We start from the raw sequence: 24,618 nt of genomic DNA on the forward strand, positions 1-24,618 counted from the left end.
AAAAATGCACGAAAATCATAATTAGTGCACATAAACACAACATAAAATTCCAGCTAAATTGCTACTAGAGCTTCGTTCACGTATGTCATACTAAAGTGTACGCCCATGTTTATACGCACAGGAATGCACAGGTGTTCTGTGCATCCCTGTACAGGCAGTCCCATTTATGTCAATTAGGATGCAGTAGCTGCATAGGCATAGCTGCTGTTCCCAATTTGACATCTGTATGGGTGAGAGTACATGACCCCGAACGCAGACAGCGTGAGCTCAGGGACATGCATGTGGACCTACATGGATATAAAATTGGGAGTAACGGCTCTGTTCGTGCAGTTGCTGCATTCCAAATGACATGATCGGGACTGCCTGCAGAGAGATGCACAGAACACCTATGCGTCCCTGTAAAGGTATGCTGTTTGCCCTATGTAAACAAGGCCTTAGGTCCCTTTCACACAAGCAGACCGATTGGGTCTGCCTGTCCGTCAGGCGGGTCCAATTGTACCACGCATTGCTTTCTATGGAGAGGTTGATGTAAATGGACATGTGTCCGTTTACACCCGCCTGCATATGATCCAGTCTGCTAAAAACAGATGGATGGGGTTTCCATTCCCCATCCATCTAGCAGATCAGATTACCAGGAGCAGCCAGTCCATTAGGGGCGCTGGGTCGCCACCCTCCTGCAGGGACCTGGATTCATACGTTTGTATGAGTTTTTTTTTTTAAGCCACATGATTAGAGCCTCTAATTGGCTTCAGAAAGGTTGGGCTCGGGGGGCGCAGAGCATTGCACCCTGAACCAACCCACTTGTGACAATAGCAAATCAATATTCGCAATTGTCTTCTGGCTGCTCCTCATGGCCAATCATGACGGATCTGGTTGGCCGAAAGAAGAAGCTTAAGAAGCCATGGAGGAGTGAGTGCTGGTGGACCTGAGGGGTCTTTCTATGTTTGTGTGGTTTTTATTGACTTTTTGAATATTTGGGGGGGGGGGGGGGGTTTCTTTGGTGAGATATAAGAGGTCTAAGCAGACCCCCATATCGTAATTTTATTTTTATTTTTTTGAGACAGAGAAAGGGACTGAAGATCTGAAGATCCCTTTCTGTGTACCTCTTTACTTGAATGAATTAGGAATCTGTATAGAGATTCCAGTCATTCATAAAATGACAGTCTGATCTATAGTAACCGCAAATGTTACTATATATCAGCTGTTAGTGGATTTAGGAGCGATCGTTGACTATATCCACTGTACTGTACTACAGGGGGTGCTTGGTAAACATAGTTACCAAGCCCCAAGCCCCAAAAAAAAAAGATAGAGCCTGGAGTTCTTCCTTAAAGTGGAAGTAAACTCCCCTATCGTTTTCAGCCAAGGAAGCTGCCATCTTTGCCTCTGTTTAATCTTCAACTGCTATGGTGCTGCACATGTGATTCGTTATGACAACCAGCCATTGGATGGTTTGATAGTGTGGCTGAGAGCACAGCCAATGTGCAGTTAGCATTCCCGGCATGCCTTTTTTTTTTTTTTAACTGTTTAAATCCATGGGTTTACTTCCACTTTAAAGCCCCACTTATAAACCAACTAAAATTTGTGCTGAAAAAAATAACATTACTATCCAAAGTCTTTTCACATACCAGTAACCACGGTCATGTGACACTTCGGCCACTGAACCTTCTGATTTTCTGTTTAGAGGTTTGGGCCCTTCTTTAGGTGCTTATGTCACTGTCTGTGTGACATGGACACTACCCTGGGGAGCCTGTTGCAAGCAATCCTATAGGTTGAGGAAAAGAGCGACGTTGGTAGAGGGGAGTGGAGGGAACAGACAGTCTCAGGTGGGCATGGCACCCGGGGCCAGATTAACATGGGGGATATTGGAGCTGGAGCTCCAGGCCCCTTACCTTAAGATGGGCCCATTTACCCAACAAAAAATCACAAAAAAACAAACAAAACGCGATAGACTTTGAGGGTCGTGGCTTGGCGACCAGGCAGCACAGAGACCCCAAATTTGGGGGGTAGGTAGCTGAAGACCTACCCCACCACTGATGGGGCTCCTATCACCTATGGTTCTGGTGATACGGGGCTCTTTGCTCAGCCTGTCAGAAGCTACATACAGAGCAACCAGTTTAAATACAAGCTGGCATATATGGGGGTTGATTTACTAAAGGCAAGTCCACTTTGCACTATAAGTGCATGGAAAATGCACTTAGAAGTGCAGTTGCTGTAAATCTGAGAGGAAGCTCTGAAATGAGGGGATGCTCTGCTGACTTTATTCAGTCATGTGCAAGCAAAAAATGCTGTTTATTTTCTTTGCATGTCCCTCTCAGATCTACAGAGATTGCACTTCCCAGTGCACTTGTAGTGCAAACTGGATTTGCCTTTCGTAAATAACCCCCACTGTTTGCAGCAGACTGAGAGGATGAGCTCACAGTGCCTCTCCTCACTTCTTGTCAGAGGCACTGAGCTCAATGGACAGCTTGGAGCATGTAGAGTTTGACAGGCAGCACTGCCTGTCAAACTTGCCTATTGATTTTAATGGGGCCACTCTGCAATTGCAAGCCAGACTCACTCACAGTAGCAGCATAGCCCAACAATGTAAAATTACCATTCAGCAATGTAAAAAAAAAAAAAACACAAGGAGGCGGCAGTAGCACCTCAAGAACGCCTGTCAGCTGCTGCTATACCACTCGTTGAAAAGCAATCCATTACAGATCACTTTTCAGAGGGCAGTAATTTAGGCAGTAAGCATTATTGCAAATGTGAAGGAAACTTCAAACACATCATCCATTTTACACTCGCCACCAACCAGGTCACTCCAAAGCCACTTCCCATGTTAGCCACCTCCCTTCAACTTATATCACAGGTGACTATTTCCCAACCTGCAGATGACAGACCCTACTCCAAAAGATGTTACTCCCCCCACCTGCTGATTGATATCCCTCCATGACCATCTCACACCCCCCTGCTGATAGACCTCTCTCCCCAACCTGTCCCCACACACCCTCTCACCTGTGGATGGGGGAATCACTCCCGCAGTGTTATTGTCTTCTGCCAGTGGGAAGCCTTCCCTGCCCACAGAATACAATGATCGGTGTTGCCAACTATAGCTGGCAGCACTGATTGTTTTGGAAAAAACCTGACAGGGTGGTTGTATTCAAGTCGATTTAATAGATTGGCTCGTGTACATCAGCTAGCCCATACATAGATTGGCTATGGCTGGTCTCTGCTTAATCGGCCTAATTTTAATCCATGTACTGACCACTACGCAGTCCCTAAACATCCTTCCACAAACCTTTACATTTTTCCTCCCCAGATTCCTTCATCCTCCTCACTTGTAGATAGTGCCCACTGTCATATCCCCCACACTCCTCACCTGTACATAGTACTGGCTGTCATACCCTCCACACTACTCTGCTGTACATAGTGCCCACTGTCATACCCTCTACATTCCTCTCCTGTACATACTGCTCACTGTCATACCCTCCACACTTCTCTCCTATACACAGTGCCCCCTGTCGTACACCCTCCCGCAAATTCTCTCCTGTACATACAGCCCACTGTCATACACTTTTTTCTCCTGTACATAGTGCCCGCTGTCATACCCTCCACATTCCTCTCCTGTACATACTGCAGAGAGAGCTGCTTGCCTGCTCGCTCCTGAGCCACTGCTCTATGCATCCATAAGACGCATAGTGCCGCGGCTTGGCCTACCCCCCCCCCCCCCCCCAAGCTCTCTCCTCATGGCTCACTGACTGTGATTGACAGCAGTGGGAGCCAATGGGCTCCCACTGCTGTCCCAGCCAAGGAGGAGGGGGAGTGCTATTGTGAACATCGCTGGATCAGAGGAAGCTCGGGTAAGGACACATGTTTTTTTACCTTCAGCCTGTAGAACCACTTTAAATGGCAAAAAAATATATTTATTTGTTAAACTATTTTTTTTTGGCTACTCTACCAATTTATCGTATGTCTTTACAGTGGTACCTGTCACCAATAGAAACTACACTGCTGGAGTAACATTGTAATGTGAACTGGCCACCAAAGTAAATAATCAGTAGTTTCCTGCCATGAACCTGATTTGTTATCTTTTAATATGTTTTTTAAGCAGTCTTTTGTTTGACTATATTGTCTTTAGATATTGATGCCCGACCTTGGGACTTCCAGGCAGAGGAGTGCACGTTACGGGGTAACATAGAGAGCTTTAACAGCCGAAGATATGAGAAAAACCCCAACTGGGAGTTTGCCCCTGTGGACAACTGTCTGCAGAGTGTATTGGGCCAGAGGATTGAGCTCCCGGAGGATTTTCATTACACCTATGAGCTCTGGCTGGAAAGAGAAGTGTTCTCCAGGCCAATCCAATGGGAAGAACTTCTGCAGTATTCCTGACTACCAAATGTAGCCATTCGGTCACATCTTGTGTACTATATGGGTGCTATTCTGATACTGCACAACAGGGGAAAACCAAGAGTTATATGAGTAACTTGCAGGCATTTTCTCTCCTATGGGTCTAGTTTGAAGAAGAGTGCTTTGGAAAGATCAGAGTCCTTTTCTATTTGCACAGAAATGGAATGACTTTTTTTTTCTTTTTTTTTTTTGCCAGTGCTCTGTTCTAGTGGGAACATATCTCTTTGACATGCATCCCGTCCACAGGTTCCAATTACCTGATGCCTTTGATTCAAGTGCCTAGACTTATGTTGACTATACACTATACGAAAAATCAGCCAAAATTCGGTCATTTAGACTGTTAGTTTTTCGGCTAGTTAATGGGCACAAATAAGTAATCGCTTGGGATGTTTTCGAGCCCAAAAAAAAAACGAAGGACAAGTTGGGAAATTTTCTGCCGAACAAACGATAAATTGAAAGGTTAATGTGTTTTCCATCCAAACTGTTTTGCACTAGGTATATGTGAAATAATGAACAAAAAATGTATTCATTTATGTCCACTGAATGATTGATCAGTCATTACATGATGGCACTATCGTTTGCTCTCACGGCCGAATGTTTGTTTTTTGGAAATGGGTTTTTTGGAAACTATTTTTTGTACAGTGTATAGCCAGCATTTAATATGATGTCATATTAGTCTGGTAATTAGTGCCACCATTGGTGTAAAGCAGGGATCTCAAACTGGCGGTCCTCCAGCTGTCACAAAACTACATGTCCCATCATGCCTCTTACTGTGGGAGTCATGCTTGTAACTGTGAGCCTTGCAATGCCTCATGGGACTTGTAGTTTCTCAACAGCTGGAGGGCCACCAGTTTGAGAACCCTGGTGTAAAGCTTTTGGTTTATAACAGTTTTTCAGATAGGTAAGCTTGTCTTTTGTGTGTTTTCCACATTGTGTGTGTAAAGAAACTCTAGAAATGTGAAGTTTTGATTTAATATAAAAGTGATTTTAAAGCCTCTGTTTTAATTTTTGAAAGCCTAACCTGTTGCACAAATCAAAGAAATAGCTTCTGCTATTTGGATGTGGAGGGAAAGGTTAGAGTACAGCTGAAATAGCTAAAAATAAGTGATCATACATGGGCTGTTGAAAACAGTGTTTAAAATACTTATGTATACATGAAAAACATGTCAATCAATGGCAAACTGCAGCATTCGGAAAATTTTGTCGAAGAGAAACTACAGATTCCTCAGGCCCCTTTCACACAGGCCTTCCATCTGTTTCATAGGTTCAGTCACGTTTTTTCTTTAAAAAAAAAAAACATTAGTTTTTCCATCCACTTAACCACCTGAGTTACATTTTTGGTTTACATGATTAAAAAATAATTTTAGTCCTGAAGATTTCTTAAAGCGGAGTTCCACCTGTTTTTCGTTTATTAAAAGTTAGCAGCTACAAAAACTGAGGTTGCTGACTTTTAATAAACAGACACTTACCTGTCCCACTGTCCAGCGATGCGGATGTCCTCTCCGCCGACACAGCTGACGGCATCACGGCTGGGCGTGCACTGCGCATGCGTGAGTCACTCTACCCTCTGCTATTGGCGAGGCAATCTTCTGGGGCCTGTGACGTGTCTCAGAAGATTGCTGTTAGGGAGGGGTCTCCTAGGCAGCTGGGAAGAGGAAGTGGGACAAGTAGTCCCACTAAAAAAGCAGGTATCCACTCCCCCCCCCCCCTCAAAATGACATGCCACGTGTGACATGTAGGGAGCAAGGAGTGCTTAAAATGGAAGTTTCACTTTTTGGGTGGAACGCCACTTTAAAACCCCCCCCAACCATTATATATTTTCCAAAAATATATATAATAGAGATATTTGCAAAAGACAGGCACTGCTGTCTACAGCACTTGCGCCGTAGACAACTGCGTGCAGGCAGACTGAGCGTGCCGTTGCTAGCGATCATGCCGCTAGCAGCGGTGCGCATGCGCGGGAATCACGTCATCGAAGCTCCAGCCAATCACAGCCCTGGAGCCGTGATACCCGGAAGATGGACGCTCTGTGGAAGAGGGGACATCGGTGGCTTTGCAGGCCCCTGTGTCAGGTAAGTGACACATGGGCGATGCATGGTAGCCCATTATGCTTTACCTTTGCAGGGAAACACAGAAGAAGTAAAACCGATCTGGGTTTACTTCCTCTTTAACCACTTTCAGACCGGACCAATTTGCTGGTCAAAGACCAGACCACTTTTTGCGATTCGGCACTGCGTCGCTTTAACTGACAATTGCGCGGTCGTGCGACGTGGCTCCCAAACAAAATTGACGTCCTTTTTTTCCCACAAATAGAGCTTTCTTTTGGTGGTATTTGATCACCCCTGCGGTTTTTATTTTTTGCGCTATAAACAAAAATAGAGCGACAATTTTGAAAAAAACGCATTCTTTTTTACTTTTTGTTATAATAAATATCCCCCAAAAATATATAAAAAAACATTTTTTTCCCTCAATTTAGGCCGATACGTATTCTTCTACATATTTTTGGTAAAAAAAATCGCAATAAGCAATTATTGATTGGTTTGCGCAAAAGTTATAGCGTTTACAAAATAGGGATAGTTTTATAGCATTTTTATTAATAATTTTTTATTATTTTTTTTTTTACTAGTAATGGCGGCGATCTGCGATTTTTATTGTGACTGCGACATTGTCGGGGACCCATCGGACATTTTTGACACATTTTTGGGACCATTGTCATTTATACAGTAATCACTGCTATATAAATGCAGTGATTCCTGTGTAAATGACACTGGCAGTGAAAGGGTTAACCAGTGGGTGGCAGTGTAGGGGTTAAGTGTTCCTAGGGGTGTGTTACTAACTGTGGGGGGGTTGGGCTTTCATTTAGTGTACACTGATCTCTGCTCCAATCACATGGAGCAGAGATCAGCGTCACTAGTTGCTAGGCAGAATGGAAAAATGTTGTTTATACAGCATTTCCTCCATTCGGCCGCTCTGTGAGACGATCGCGGGGATGCCCGCGGCGATCGAGTCCGCGGGTCCCGCGACCGGACTCACGGGGGTCCCGACCAGCGGGAGGGCGGCATCGAATATTGGACGTACATGTACGCCAATATGCCTGCCCGTGCCATTCTGTCGACGTACATCGTCGTGCGCTGGTCGGGAAGTGGTTAAGACAAAACACACAGATACAAGCTAATATGGACTTGTAGTACTAGAGGAAGAAGCACACTATTAAATCGGTGTCCTACTCTCTCCTTACCATCACTAATTTTAGCCCTCTTATCTCAGATCGTAGGTCACATTGATCTTCTGTTAGAGCAAAGCTATTTCACTTTCCCATGGATGCAAAAAAAAATTCTCCCAATTGCTCCTCAAAGATGTCTGGTTTATCCTATAAATCTGCAGGGTACATCAGTTAACCAAGGGTGATCCACCATTAGTCTGCACAACTGAAGAGCTAACGGGCCTAAAACAATTTGCATTAGCAGTACAATAAACTTTAACACATACAGTTGTGCTCATAAGTTTACATACCCTGGCAGAATTTGATTTCTTGGCCATTTTTCAGAGAATATGAATAACACAAAAACTTTTTTTTCCACTCGTGGTTAGTAATAACAAAAGAGAATGGGACTTGGACTTTTTAGACAGTCAACAAATATTTTATACAAAAATAGTTTATTTTAATATGAACACATAAAAATACATGATCTCTAAAAATCCACATTGATAACACGTTACATAGTAATACTACCACTACTGATAGGACCAATGATATCTACAAGGAGACAAGAGAATGAGTAGAAATCATTCCATAATGCTTAAGTATCCAGGGATGTGGTTCAAAGACCAGTAGACGGTATAATGCTGTTAAAGTAATAATTCCCTCTACATGTTGCACGCTTAGCGCTTCCTCAGGAGCTTGTATATTGATGACGAGAATGTGTACTAATTGAACACATACAGATTTAAAAGCAACACAAAATAGAACAAACAGAGGTATGTGAAGGGCTGCAGGGTAGAATAGTAGGGTACCTATGATATTGGCACAGAGGAAAAAACAGCTCTCTTGTACCACAGTTATTAGCCTCACAGAGGCTGTGTCTGGTGTGGGGTTCTGGCCACATGAGGTCCTACTATTTAGCAAGCTCTCTGAGGATTTACCAGTGCGTGGCATAGGTTCTTCGTGCAATTGAATAGCATATGGGGGCTGAATTAAGAAATCTAGTTTATTACTCTACTTGGCTTCTATTGTAATACCAAGTGATATACTTCACTACTACAATTACTCTTGGCCCATTTTTTGGTTCAATATCTCTTTGCTACGCCTAACCTACCTGGCAATCCCCATCGTTGCTATTTCTTCCTCTGTGCCAATATCACAGCTGGACTCCAGGTTTAATCTTTATTGCATACTTGTATTGCTGGAACCCTGGGCTGTGGAGGGGGTGGAAGAGGGGGCTCAGGCTCTTAGAGGCTTGCTGAGAGGCTGAGGCGGTGGCCAGTCCAGACATATGGACGGATCACGACCATATGGTCGCAATCTTTCCCGAGCCTGGACTGGCTCTGCGACATCAGCCGACAGCAGGATTCAGCCCATTGTCTACTGAAAAAGGGTCACAGCTGCAAAATGAACTGCACTCCTGTGATCCACAGATGTATACATAGTAAGATTGAATAAAGACACCAGTCCATCTAGTGTGGGTGCATGTCTACAATTATCCCTATTTTATTTAAGGTACCCATATAGCACTTTCAATTCATGCAGCAGCCCACAATCCAAGGTCCCCAACTCGCATTCATATACTAGGGCCTATTTGCTTTTTGAACAGAAGCCAATTAACCTACCAGTATGTCTTTGGAGTGTGGGAGGAAACCAGAGTACTCGGAGGAAACCCACACAGGCACAGGGAGAACATGCAAACTCCAGGCAGGTAGTGTTGGTTGGGATTCGAACCAGCGACCCTTTTTACTGCTAGGCGAGAGTGCTACCCACTACACCACTGTGTTGCCCACAGTGAGCTTTGGCTGTACTTTTAATGCTGAATGCAATTACGGTACTCTGATCGCTGTTTCCGAAGTTATCCCTTTTTTCCACATCAGCTATCAGATCTGTGTGATTTGTAATTGGTATACAATACTGTGCAAAAGTTTTAGGCAGATGTGAAGAAATGCTGTAAAGTAAGAATGCTTTCAAAATGTATTTTTAATTGTATATTTTTATTGATTAAAAAATACGAAGTGAGCGAACAGAAGAAAAATCTAAATCAAATCAATATTTGGTGTTACTACCCTTTGGCTTCATATCAGCATCAATTCTTCTAGGTACATTTCCACACAGTTTTTGAAGGAACTCGGCAGGTAGGTTGTCCCAAACATCTTGGAGAACTAACCACAAATCTTCTGTGGATGTAGGCTGCCTTAAATCCTTCTGTCATGTAATTCCTGACCGACTCATTGATATTGCGATCAGGGCTTTGTTGTCTTGCTGCAGAATAAATCTGGGGCCAATCACACTTCTCCCTAATGGTATGGCATGATGGATAAGCATCTGCCTGTATTAGCCCTAAGAACACCATTGATCCTGACCAAATCTCCAACTCTATTTTTCAATCTTCAGCGTTGCCTGTAGACACTCATTGTACCGCTCTCAAGTCCTTCGCAAACAAACTGGCTACAGCCAAATAGTTCAAATTTTAACTCAGTCTAGAGCACCTGCTGCAATTTTTTCTGCACCCCAGTTCCTATGTTTTCATGCATTCAGTAGTAGTCATTTTGCCTTGTTTTCATATACTTTTGCACAGTATTGTATATAAATAGGTGCCTGGGGACACCTCAGAAGTTCCCCTGGAAAAAGAGAGAAAAGTTTGGACTATGTTGGTACCTCAAGGACGTCGACAAGAGTATATATGATTTTATATAAAATAAATGTAATATATACCGTAGAATATAAAAACATTGTGGGAAAAAATCACATTGACAAAATAGTTTGATACAATTGGTAATTACAGCCTTGTATGCTGCTTCAAACAACTTTACGAGAAATGGAGGCGACCCCCAGTGTTGAAGTGGGGTATCGGATTTGATGCGTCTTGGCAATTGTCCTAGTTTCGCAACAATTGCTGCTTCTTCAGTAGGAGCCAGTCATAAGCATCTATTGAGATAAATCATAATTTCATATTTAAACCATTGTTTATGACATTGATATATATATTTTAAAACATGAAGGTTATTTTCTTTAACCACTTCAGCCCTGGAAGATTTCACCCCCTTCCTGACCAGAGCACTTTTTGTGATGCGGCACTGCATCGCTTTAATTGACAATTGCGCGCGGTCGTGCGACGTTGCACCCAAACAAAATGAACATCCTTTTTTCCCACAAATAAAGCTTTATTTTTGGTGGTATTTGATCACCTCTGTTTTTTTATTTTTTGCGCTATAAACAAAAAAAAAGTGTACATTTTTGAAAAAAACACAATTTTTTACTTTTTTCTATAATAAATATCCCTCAAAAATAGCTAAAAAAAAACTATTTTTTTCCTCAGTTTAGGCTGATATGTATTCTTCTACATATTTTTGGTATTTGGCAGACACATTGGACACTTTTTTTTTTTTTTATGTTTTTAAATTATTTTTATTAAATTATTATAAACATACAAACTCTTCCATATCATTTCCAATACATGAATACAAAACATAAAAAAAACGAAAAATACATACACATTTACAAATACAAAAACAAGAAAACAATTGGATCTATCCTTTATCATCCCCTCTCGAATGGCAATATTTCTGAAAAATTTATGGCCAAAACATTTTCTTTCACTTTCCCCTTTCCTCTTTCCCTTCTTCCCCTTTTCTCCTTATTTCCTCTTAAGTGTGGAGGCAAGGCTACTTCCCCCACCCCCCCCCCCCCCCCAATACAAGTTTAACCTGGAAGCAGCGCGGAGAGTTTTTGGAAGAGAATCCACAAGATGTTGGAGCTGTCTGTATCTCCACACATCCCATGGGGTCATGCTATACCTCTCTCGCAGCTCCATTCATGAGCGCAAAACGTTCCCCTTCAAGACGTTCTTAAGCCTCAACTGGTCTGATAGAGTCCATTTTAGATATTGATTAATATCTTTCCTCAGTGGGAAAAGTTATTACCAGTCAAGGGGGGCAGGAGACTATTATACTGCCATGAAATGCTATTAAGTAATTTATCCCATACGCTAAATGTTTCTATAGTGATTGGTGCTATTTCTCCCGAGAGCCCCCTGTATTGCTTTGGAATCCAAATAATCTGACCCAAAGCAGCTTTACTCACACTTTCCTCTAGGGCCACCCACTTTTTGTACGGTGAGCCGTGGACCCAGTCCACGATCCTCCGTAACACTGCCACCTCATGATATTTTCCAAGGTCTGGAAGGAACACTTCCCCCTTCTCTCTTGGTCTACTCATTGTTTTATAGGCAATACGGTTGGCTCGATTATTCCATACAAATTTCAGCAAAATCAATCTAAGGGTTTTCAAATATGCTCCAGGGATATTAATTGGCAGGCTTTGGAAGACAAATAGGGCTTTCAGAAGAATCATCATTTTAATCACGTTTATCCTATCAAATCATAATTTATGTGCAGGATTCCCTTTCAAATCTTGTTTAATTTTATTCAGTAAGGGAACGTAATTATCTTGGTATAGATCTGTCACTGATACTGCCAGGTATATTCCCAGATATCTCAATCTCTTTTGTTTCCACACAAAGAGGAAAAGAACTCTGAGAAGCCTACCCTCAATTGGGGGAACAGAGATATTTAATATCTCTGTTTTCTCTATGTTGATCCTTAAATTGGAAACAGCCCCATAACTACTCGATTCTCCCAAGATGTTTGGGAGTGTTTGTGAGGGATATGTTGTATAGAACATAATATTATCCGCAAAAGCAGATATCTTATATTCTTGTCCTGCAGTTTCTATCCCTCTAATCTCATGGTTGCCTCTTTTATAGTAGCTAAAAAGGGTTCCAGCGAGAACACAAAAAGTAAGGGGGAGAGTGGGCACCCCTGACGTGTACCATTATATAGCCTGAAGGGATCCGATAAAGTGCAATTTGCCAGAATTTGGGCCATGGGTTTTGAGTACAAGGCCTCAATCCACCTCAGCATACGTGGTCCTTTGCCAAATTTATGCAATGTCCCACGCATGAAGTTCCAATCTAGTCTATCAAAGGCCTTTTCGGCTTTTCTTTGCTTCATGCATTAATAGATTGTTTTTAGGATGTTATCCCTTGTTTCTCTCCCAGGGACAAACCCTGCTTGGTCCTTTCCTATGCATTCTGGCATATATAACTTCAGTCTCTCGGCCAATATTCTCGCATAAATTTTCATATCTTCATTAATATGGGATATTGGCCTAAAGCTGGAGCAAAATGTTGGATCCTTCCCTTCCTTTACCAAGAGTGTAATATAGGCCCCCAGAGCTTCTTCGCATATCTTTACACGCTCCCCAATAGCATTCATATATGAATCAAATTAAGGAATCGGGATTCCCATAAACGTTTTATAATAAAATGATGTGTACCCATCTGGGCCCGGGCTTTTCCCAACCTTACTTTTTTGGATTGCCTGCTCTTTTTTCTTCCTTAGTAATTTCCCTATCTAACCCGTTTGAGTCCTCATCCAATAAGACAGGTAACTTTATATTCAGTAAATACTGTTCTGTTTCTTCTATTTTGGGCCTCAACTGGGTTTTGAGCATCATTTATTCTATAAAGTGATTGATAATATTCCATAAAAATCCTGCTAATATCCCTGGTAGAATGCTTTATCTCTCCTTTTTTATCTTTCATTTTATGAATAAAATTCAGATTTCTTCTAGATTTAATCACCTCTGCCAATAATCTCCCAGGTCTGTTACCATATTCATATTGCCTTTTAGCTGTTCTAATGAAAATTCTTTTAGTATCTTGCTCCATTAAATCTCTCAAGGATTTCCGCTTTTTCCTTTTAACTCAATAATAACCTTGTTGTCCCTTACCCTTTTATGTGTCCATTCTAATGCTTTGATCTCTTGTAAAAGGGAATTTTTTCGTGCAGTCCAAATTTTTTTCCTCTTAGCCCCCTCTGCAATTAGTCTCCCTCTTAATGAAAACCTTATGAGTCTCCCACAGTATAGTCAATCAATATTCTCTGTTATTCTCCTTTAAAGAACAAGTTCAGATCTTTCTCCAAATCTTCCAATACAGTATGGTCATGTAAGAGTGATTCATCCACCGTCCAGGATCTTTGCCTGACCGGTGTATCCTTCATATTAAAGCTTACTAAAACCAGAGCATGATCCGAGAGGATGATTGACTTCACCTCTACTTTTAATAGGCCCTCTAAAAGCTGATGGTCTAGGAAAACATAATCAATTCTTGAGTAGGATGAATGTACTTGAGAATAATATGTGAAGTCCCTCCCCTTAGGGTGAATAATCCTCCACACCTCCACTAATTGCTTCTGATATCATTTTGTTTGACAGCTTTGAGGTTTTTCCCTTCTGAACGTAGGGAAATAGGTTGAGTATCAAGAGTTGGATCAAGCACAAAATTAAAGTATCCTGCCATAATAACTTTCCCCACCTTTTTTTCTAATTTACTAAATATCTTTCTCAAAAAGACACAAGGGTGACTATTAGGGCAGTAAATATTAACAAATGTATACTCATAGTTAAACAGGAAACCCTTAATAAATAGGTACCTTCCTTCGGAGTCAGATTCCATTGCTTTTAAAAATAAATGGTGTGTTCCTATCAAAACCAATTGCTATTTATTTAGATCTTTTGTTGGGAGAATATCCATGAAACCAAACTGGGAAACCTTTTGAGCTCAATCAGACCCTAGAAGACCATTTAAGATGAGTTTGTTGCAAAAACACAATATTTGATGACCAACTCTTCAATTCCTTTATTATTTGGTGCCTTTTATTGGGACTATTTAAACCTCTCACATTGTAGGTAACTCATTTTAAGGGCATCCTCTCTCAAATATATGAGGCACAAGCTGAAAGAGGCATTCGACCATATGAGAAAGAGATAATTCTTCCATTTCCTTTAGGATGATCCATTTAACTAACAAAAAACTTAACACAAACCAACAACTGAACCATACCCCACCTATTTTACCCCATTCAAACTTTTTTTTTTATACCATTCCCCCCTCCACCCCCTACACTGAATATCAATGATATGCCCCATCAGTCTGTCGCCCAGATTATGTGCGCCCAGTCTGACTGGGCCTCCCCTGGGGGGTTTAAGTTGACCAAAGACATATCTAGTTTACTGCAAAAATCTTCCAGAAATCGCAGTGTAGCTGAAGTCCTCTGATTTGTCGCAGTTAAACAAGCTGGAAAACCCCATATATAGGAGATATTTTTTCCCCTGTAGCTGGGTTATCAATGGTTTCAACGCTGTCCTGTGGGCTAACGTCTCTTGTGATAGATCTGTAAAGATCAATATTTTGGCTCCATTCATTTCAATCGGTGCAGCACTTCTCATACCACGTGAAACTTGTTGCTTAAATTTCATAATCGGAGAATCTCGCTATTGCGTCTCTTACGGTGTCTGTTGGTGCTTTAGTTATTTTTTGTATTCTATGTACTCTTTCAAAGCATATAGGAGATGATCTTTCTTTTTTCAATATTTCATTAACCACTTCGTGCTATAGCCAAAAGACAGCTACAGCGCGGACACTAACTGCTGGGAGGGTGTCCCTGGACGTCCTCCGGTTTACTTCCCCCCGTGTGCCGCCGCGGGCGCGCATCGGGGAAGTTCGGTGCTGCCCGTGTCCCTCGGACACAGCCAGTCACAGATCGCTGTAAACGGCCAATCACAGCGGCCGTTTACAGCCTGATCGGCGTGTCCAGTGAGAGATGATCTCATATGTAAACATATGAGATCATCTCTCATCGCTGGCTCTCCCTCCTCACACAGACAGCGTGTGAGGAGGGAGACATGAACCGCTGTGAGATGCAGCGGTTAGTGGAAAAAAATAAAAATAAAAAAATAAAAGTGCCCATCTGCCACCTGTCATCAGTGCCACCTGTCCCCAGTGCCACCTGTCGTCAGTGCCATCTGTCCCCAGTGCCACATATAAGCGCCATCTGTCATCAGTGCCATGTGTCATCAGTGCCACATAGTGCCATCTGTCCCCAGTGCCACGTGTGATCAGTGCCATATAGTGCCATCTGTCATCAGTGCCATATCAGCGCCACGTGTCATCAGTGCCACATATTAGTGCCACTATCGGTGCCATCTGTCATCAGTGCCACCTAACAGATGGCACGTGACACTGACATCAGTGTCACTTGTCATCAATGCCAGGTATCAGTGCCATCTGTCATCAGTGTCATGTATTAGAGCCACGTATCATCAGTGCCACATATTAGTGCCATCTGTCATCAGTGTCACGTGTCAGTGCCACGTATTAGTGGCATCTGTCATCAGTGCCGTGTCGGTGTCACGTGTTATTGTCTTGGTGCTCCAGGGCCTTCAAAAGTGTAATAGGTAGTCAACAAGTTAGATGTGTAATTTATGCGCCTAGAACACGTGACAGTGCTCCCTGCATGTTGGGCCTCTCTGAGTGGCCAGGCTGTGGAAAAGTCCCACACATGTGGTATTGTAATACTCAGGAGGTGTAGCAGAATTTATTTTGGGGCATTATTTGTGGTATACACATGCCACGTGAGAGAAATAACCTATTACAATGACAATTTTGTGGAAAAAAAATTATTTTGCAAAGAATTGTGGGAAAAAATGACATCAAAAAGCTCCCCATTCCTCTTAGTAAATACCTTGGAATGTATACTTTCAAAAGGGGTCATTTGGGGGGTATTTGTACTTTTCGGGCTTGTTCGGGTCACGAAGGGCGGCACAGTGGTGTAGTGGTTAGCACTCTCACCTAGCAGTAAAAAGGGTCACTGGTTCGAATCCCAACCATGACACTACCTGCCTGGAGTTTGCATGTTCTCCCTGTGCCTGCATGGGTTTCCTCCGGGTACTCCGGTTTCCTCCCACACTCCAAAGACATGCAGGTAGGTTAATTGGCTTCTGTCCAAAATTGGCCCTAGTATATGAATGAGGACCTTGGATTGTGGGCTCCTTGAGGGTAGGGACCAATGTGAGTGTGCAATGTACAAAGGCAGACACTCACTCAGGTTGAACTGGATGGACTAGTGTCTTTATTCAACCTTACTAACTATGATACTATGATACAAGAAATGAGGCCACCAGTACATCAGATGTGATAAATTTTGTATGATTTGCACCACAACTTGTAGATTCTCTAACTTTCACAAAGACCAAATAATATCCACGACTTTGGGTTATTTTTACCAAAGATATGTAGCAGTATAAATTGTGGCCAAACTTTATGAAGAAAAATTAATAATTTGCAAAATTTTATCACAGAAACAAAGAAAATGCATTTTTTTCAAAATTTTCGGTCTTTTTTAATTTATAGCACAAAAAAAAAAACCCAGAGGTGATCAAATACCACCAAAAGTAAGCTCTATTTGTGGGGGAAAAAAATCATTTGGGCAGTGTTGCATGACTGAGTAATTGTCATTCAAAGTGTGAGAGCACCGAAAGCTGAAAATTGGTCTGGGCAGGAGGGGGGTTTAAGTGCCCAGTGGTCAAGTGGTTAAACGCCTCACAGACCGCTTTCTCTAGATCAGAATTTTTCACGGTCTCTGGCAGTCCCCGAATTCTTAAATTGTTACGTGTATTCCAGTTTTCTTGGTCTTCAAGCCTATAGCGGATGTTCCTCATTTCCAGCCAATCCAATTCAGCTCTCTCCCGCAACTTCATAATGGCTTTTTTTATGAACATCTAAGTGAGCTTCAGATTCTTCCACTCCTTGCAGCACATTCTTTATATCCATTCTTGTGGCATCCAGTTCTCCTTTAATCGTGCATTCTAGATGAGACATCATTTCTGCCATATCTTGCTTTGTGGGAAGTGCTTGTAAGCTGTCTGTTTCCCTCCCCATCCTCTGTTGTTTTTGATCTATTTGCAGTACTCCCTCTTCAACAAGATCAGTTTTATTTGTCAACCCCTCTAACACTGGGGGAACTTCCTCCACAATCTCAACTGTCTGTTCCGTACTTTGCTCCATTTTATCCCATACCATATATGTCTTTATAGAGTTACAATTCCCACTTAAGTAGTTTTAACTCCTTTTCTCCCCATGGTTCCCCCCCATCAGATTGTTTTTATTCTATATATTTGCCACCCAAAGAACAGTCCCTTACCGCTCGAATGGACATTTACATAAGGGGAAATCAAATCCAAAGGAAAACAAAAGAGTTGTCAGATATGTATGCAAGAAATAATGTAACTGTTTAGTCACTGCGTACAGAGGTATGCTTAAAGGGGTTGTAAAGGTAAATGTTTTTTCACCTTAATGCATTCTATGCATTAAGGTAAAAAAACATCTCACACTGCCTGCGCCCCCAGCCCCCCCCCCCCCCATTTTACTTACCTCACCCCTCGAAAATCCTGCGCTCGCCCCCGCTGTCCTCTCCACCGCTCAGCCTGGCTGCTGATTGGCTGGAGTGGATGGATGGAAAGCAGTGCAGCCATTGGCTCGCGCTGCTGTCAATCACAACCACTGTTGCGGAGCGCCGGGGGCGGGGCCGTGTGATACAGCGAGTGGCTATAGCTGCCGGCTGTATGACAGGAGCGCGCCCGCAGGTGCTTCTCACCATGCGAGGGATTTCGCATGAAAGTGATAAGTACCTGCGTGAGGAAGCCGAGACAGCCGCCGAGGGACCCCAGAAGACCAGGTTCGGGGCCGCTGTGCAAAACGAGCTGCACAGTGGAGGTAAGTATAACATGTTTGTTATTTTTAAAAAAATTTTTTTTACTTTACAATCCCTTTAACCTCTTAAGGACCGTCGCATGTCAATTTATGTCGGCACAATGGCACCGACAGGCACAAGCACGTACATGTACGTGCTTGCCTTCCAGCGGGTGGGGGGTGCGATCGGACCCCCTCCCGCTGGCTGCGGCGGTCCGTTTCGCTTCAGGAGTGATCCAGGATGAGGGGATGGCCGTTGGTTTCTGGCCATCCCCTCTCGATCGCTCCTGCCGAATGAGAAGCTTCACCCGCCTGTGTAGTGTAAACACAGGCAGGGAGGAAGTGATGTCATTCTCCTCGGGTGGTCTTTTTGACCGGACTGCGAGGAGAACACATAGTAAGTGTGCACCAACACTACACTGACATGTAGGTACACATAGGCACACAAATCGCCCCCACCCCCATCGCCCCCCGATCCCCCCCCCCAACCTCCCCCCTCCCAGTCACAGTTTTACTGATTGCAGTGATCATTTATTTACTAATCACTGCATTTAGTGTCAGTTGTGACAGTAAAAACTAGCAGGGCAGTTAGTGTTAGGTCCAGGGTAGCCCCCTACCCCCCCTAATAAAAGTTTAACCCCCCTGATTGACCCTAGAGTTAACCCTTTCACCCCCTTTTGCCAGTGTCACTAAGCGATCGTTTTTCTGATCGCTGCATTAGTGTCACTGGTGCTGCTAGGTAGCTAGTTATTTTTTTAGGTTCACCGGCAGGTTTTTATAGCATTAGGTACCCCCATATACTACCCAATAAAGGTTTTAACCCCCTGATTGCCCCTAGAGTTAACCCTTTCACCAGCGATCACCGTATAAGTGTCACTGGTGATGCTGGATAGCCAGTTAGTTAGTTAGGTTCCCCGTCAGGTTTTTATATAGCGTCCGTGACCCCCATATACTACCTAATAAAGGTTTTAGCCCCCTGATTGCCCCCAGGTAACCTTTTCACCCCCTTTTGCCAGTGTCACTAAGCGATCGTTTTTCTGATCACTGCATTAGTGTCACTGGTGCCGCTAGGTAGCTAGTTATTTTTTATGTTCACCGCCAGGTTTTTATAGCGTTAGGTACCCCCATATACTACCTAATAAAGATTTTAACTCCCTGATTGCCCCTAGAGTTAACCCTTTCACCAGCAATCACCGTATAAGTGTCACTGGTGACGCTGGTTAGCCAGTTAGTTATTTAGGTTCCCCGTCAGGTTTTTATATAGCGTCAGGAACCCCCCATATACTACCTAATAAAGATTTTAACCCCCTGATTGCCCCAAGTTAACCCTTTCACCAGTGATCACCGTATAAGTGTTACGGGTGACTCTGGTTAGTTTGCTTTTTTATAGCATCAGGGCACCCACCATTTATTACCCAATAAAGGTTTAACCCCCTGATCACCCGGCGGGTGATATCAATTAGGTTTTAGGGTCAGGGTCTGCGTCGCCCCAGGCAGCGCTAGGTTAGTGCCAGTACCGCTAACACCCACACGCAAAGCATACACCTCCCATAGTGGTATAGTATCTGAACAGATCAATATCTGATCTGATCAGATCTATGCTAGCATCCCCAGCAGTTTAGGGTTCCAAAAAAACGCATTGTTAGCGGGATCAACCCAGATACCTGATAACACCTGCGTTTTGCCCCTCCGCCCAGCCCACCCAAGTGCAGTATCGATCGATCACTGTCACTTACAAAACACTAAATGCATAACTGCAGCATTCGCAGAGTCAGGCCTGATCACTGCGATCGCTAACAGTTTTTTTGGTAGTGTTTTATATTTAAATCCTGAAGTTAGTGCTTGGTTTTCGGGGTCCCGTACATGGCTAGGCTCCCAAAAAGTCTCCCACATGTGGTATCCCCATACTCGGGAGAAGCAGCAGAATTTATTTTGGGGTGTAATTTCACTTATGCCCATAGCATGTGTGAGCAATATATCATTTAGTGACAACTTTGTGCAAAAAAAAAAAAGTTTGTAATATTCCCGCAACTTGTGGCAAAATATAAAATATTTCATGGACTCAACATGCCTCTCAGTAAATAGCTTGGGGTGTCTACTGTCCAAAATGGTGTCATTTGGGAAGGGGGGGGGGTGGTGCTATCTTGGCATTTTATGGCCTTCGAAACTGTGATAGGTAGTGAGGAGTGAAATCAAAAATTTGCACCCTTAGAAATCCTGAAGGCAGTGATTGGTTTTCGGGGTGCCGTACGCGGCTAGACTCCCAAAAAGCCCCACATATGTGGTATCCCCGTACTCAGGAGAAGCAGCAGAATATATTTTGGGGTGCAATTCCACATATAACCATGGCATGTGTGAGCAATATATCATTTAGTGATAACTATTTGTAAACTTTTTTTTTTTGTGTGTCATTATTCAATCACTTGGGACAAAAAAAAATATTCAATGCGCTCAACATGCCACTCAGCAATTTCCTTGGGATATCTACTTTCCAAAATGGGGTCATTTGGGGGGGGGGGGGGTTGGTACTGCCCTGCCATTTTAGCACCTCAAGAAATGAGATAGGCAGTCATAAATTAAAAGCTGTGTAAATTCCAGAAAATGTACTCTAGTTTGTAGACGCTATAACTTTTGCGCAAACCAATAAATATACGCTTATTGACATTTTTTTTTACTAAAGACATGGGGCTGAATACATTTTGGCCTAAATGTATGACTAAAATTTAGTTTATTCGATTTTTCTTATAACAAAAAGTAGAAAATATCTTTTTTTTTTTTTTCAAAATTTTCAGTCTTTTTCCTTTTACATCTTAAAAAAATAAAAATCGCAGAGGCAATCAAATAACATCAAAAGAAAGCTCTATTTGTGGGAAGAAAAGGACGCAAATTTCATTTGGGTACACCATTGCATGACCGCGCAATTACCAGTTAAAGCAGTGCAGTGCGAAATTGTAAAAAGACCTCTGGTCCTTAGGCTGACAATTGGTCCGGGGCTTAAGTGGTTAAACCTATCGGCACATTTTAATATCGAAGCAAGCTAATACCTTCCCAATGTATCAATTCACATACCCTTATATAGGGGGTGCAAATAGATCTTCATATGGCTATGTATATTTAAGCTAGATCAACATGCAGTCCGTATAAAGGCAGGAATTCAGGAGAAGATAGCTAGAACTTCTAGTAATACTGCAGGAGGATAGAGATACAGAAGAGTAGATAAGTAATTCAGATCTCATATAGTCAGAGCTACTTATCTATTTTATAAAACTATTTGGCTGGCAAACCGAATAACTATATATTGTGTAGATATGTAAGTACACAGTAGGACCACCTTAAAGACTATAGAAAAATCAGCATAGATATATATATATATATAAAAGATCTCTTACTTAATATTATATCAGGATATTAGTCTTATGGCATATATCTCCTTGAGCAGTAAGAGGTTATCCAGGTGAAATATTACACAACTTTGCAGTTATATAACTATCCAAAAAAAAAAGACAAAGAAATATATGCATACAAGTCCAATCTGGTTAATCGGAAAATCCAAGCTGTACAGTAAAAAAGAAAAAAAAAGGGTGGAGGGAGGGGGAAGGCAATCAGTCCACTAGTACAAATTTATAGGCTCAGGCAAGCTGTCGTTTACTGATACAGCCCTCCTCCAGACATAAGATAATTTTCCCCTTGAGTAGTTCTACACAAGCTTACTGCCAGATCAGAACTTTGCATTAGTCTTCTATTTTCACCAGATCCACCTGATTAATTCTGATGTTTACCCAGCTTTCACTGGTAAAAGTACCAACACCTCACTGAGCAGTTTCCACAGACCAGTACACAGTCCCTGCCAATCATTAATTATTCTTCCTCTTTGATTTCCTCATAGGTCAAGTGAATAATACGGGTGCACGAACAGGATACATTGTTTCAGTTATTGCACCGGAACACAATCTTAGTGCATATGTTTCTTCACGTAGCAAATTTTTGTGCTAGTGCAAGATGGGCGATTTTGCAAATATGCGGCTATCCTGATACCTGAATAAATATTGTGTAATTACTTTTAATTGTAAAATCACAAGTCTTATTACGCATATTACCTCAGGTGGTGGAGAGTTGTACAAGTGCCATAGGTAAATAATATGCAGCTGTGCAAATCAAGGCAGGAAAATATATATATATATATATATATAGGTAAGTTCAATCAATCCAGTTTAGTTTTTCCTTTTTTCTTTTCCACCGCCTAAAAATATCAGTGCCCTATATGCAACTAAACCATGTAGAAGCACGAAAATGTTCAAGCATTAATACAAAGCAGACAGACTATATTTGCAATCTGGTGAATTAAGGCATGCAGTGTCATGCTTAATCAGGATAACACAGATGACACAGCTGTCCTAGAAGCTTGTAGCAATCTTCCCTTTAAAACTGACTCATCAGCCTCCTAGTAAACAATGTTTCTTTTAGTTCCTCTTTTTTTCTTTTCCCTGTCCACCAGTTCTAAATATTACTGCTGTATATTTCCTACCCATTCTTCCGATCTTCAGTCCTGCAGATGAGCTGGTTTGGCTGCAGAGATGTGCTCCATCTACACACTGTCCCTCTCACCACCTTGAGCCTCTGTTGCAAAAAAAACTCCTCAATATCCCTCGGGAGAAAGCCGTGGGCCGACTGCCACACAATATTTTCAACCACTCATGGAATGCCTCCCGTCTCCGTCCGGCATCAGGTCCTCCTCTGACTGATCTCCACTCTTCTCTCCTCCTGCAGGTTCTCTCACCCTCCGCCTCTCACGCTACGGGTGAGCAGCTACAGCCTCCAACCCCTTCTCCTCTCTGCTCTGCACAGCAAAGCTGTCGGATGACAGCTCGCCCCGGCACTCTTAGTCCTGGGATCAGGGGGAGGCAATCGGGTGGCTGAAGTCCGAGGTCAAAGCCAGATCAAACAGAGGCACTCATTGAGGGTTTCCAAGATTGCCAAAAGAAATTCCCGGCATCACCAGGAAAGTTTTACCTCTCGCAACACGCTGAACATGTTCACTCAGGGGGAACACCTGTAGCTCACAGCCTCATGCTGCTACTTGGCGCCATGTTGTAGCTTCTCCCCACATCAGACACTTTTGACACTATTTTGGGACCATTGTTATTTATACAGCAATCAGTGCTATAAAAATTCACTGATTACTGTGTAAATTACACTGACAGGGAAGGGGCTAAGTGTGTCCTAAGGGGTGATTCTAACTGTGGGGGGGGTGGGCTTCCAGTCACATGACAGCAATCACTGCTCCCGATGACAGAGAGCAGTGGTCTCTGTAATGACACAAGGCAGAGCGAGGAAATGCCTTGTTTACATAGGCACTCCCCTGTTCTGCGGCTCCGTAACATGATCGGCGGGGGACCGGCGGACATCAAGTCCGCCAGTCCCGCAAGCACGGTCATGCTATACGTGATGGGCATGCGTGCGCCTGCTATCACCATCTCTTAAAGGGGATGTACAGGTATGCCTATTTGCCCACCGCTGCCATTGTGCCGACGTATATCAGCGTGCAGTGGTCGGCAAGTGGTTAATATTGTATAAGATTGATATTAGTTTCTGAAAAGGATAGGCACTGCTTACCTAGAGAAGGGGAGACTGCGGCAGCAATGACAGCCAAAGGCAATCTCCCCCCCCCCCCCCAGGGCGGACACGGGAAGCACCTAGGACCACTGAATTTTAAATTTATAGGTAGTATGGTATATCATCTGGCAATCATCTATAAGGTGTGTGGTGCAAGAAAACAGAATTAAAAGAAAAAAGGAGATTGGGCTGGGGGGGGGGACAAAGAAAGAAGGAAAGGAAAGGAAAAAGGAAGGGGGGGAGAAACAAAGAGGGGGAGAAAAAAAAGAAGCATAGTGGGATCAAATAGAAGGAAAGATTAAAAATGAAGTGTTGAGAGTTAAACAATAGAAGAAAATGAGATGGAGTGGTATATTAGATTACCGACCTATTAAGTCAAGATGTCTAGTATAACACCCCGGAAAAAGGAGATGCAGGAGTATTGATAGTTACAGTTGGTTGTTATTTAGCGGCCTATTGCCAGGCAGTTGTTGACTGGTGTTTAAACGGTGATCTATTCATATAATGTTTCACAGCAAGATAGCATCCCCTGATACATATACATAGTTAGAGTAGTCAGAGATCAATAGGGAAAGGGGATATATGTAATAGGTTTCTCCTGCCATATTTACATAGCAGTTAATGCCTATAACCATGCGTCTGTCTCCGTTGCCAAGCTTGGCATTCGGTATACAGTTAGCATGGGGTTGGCATATATGTAGGTAGATTGCGGTTTAGATATTGCATGACACACCATTTAACTTCTGCTTTCATGTATTCCCGGGGGGCTGCCCCTTGCTAGGGCCCGTTCTCAGCTTCCTTATATGCCTCCAATCCA

General features: G+C 42.8%; 1 protein-coding gene across 1 annotated transcript in view; it reads left to right on the forward strand.

Annotated features, from left to right (window-relative positions):
* Positions 1–5,384, forward strand: part of STRIP2 (striatin interacting protein 2) — a 126,405-nt gene extending 121,021 nt beyond the window's left edge. Inside the window, exon 21 of the mRNA XM_077472326.1 lies at positions 4,121–5,384. Within this exon, the coding sequence (XP_077328452.1) occupies positions 4,121–4,371 (251 nt within the window). The 3' untranslated portion in view covers positions 4,372–5,384. The remainder of the gene's footprint in view (positions 1–4,120) is intronic.
* Positions 5,385–24,618: the final 19,234 nt, after the last annotated feature.

Source organism: Lithobates pipiens, unplaced genomic scaffold, assembly GCF_037356315.1.
Source record: "Lithobates pipiens isolate NorthernLeopardFrog02 unplaced genomic scaffold, aLitPip1_a1.2 Scaffold_8, whole genome shotgun sequence".
Classification (NCBI taxonomy): Eukaryota; Metazoa; Chordata; class Amphibia; order Anura; family Ranidae; genus Lithobates; species Lithobates pipiens.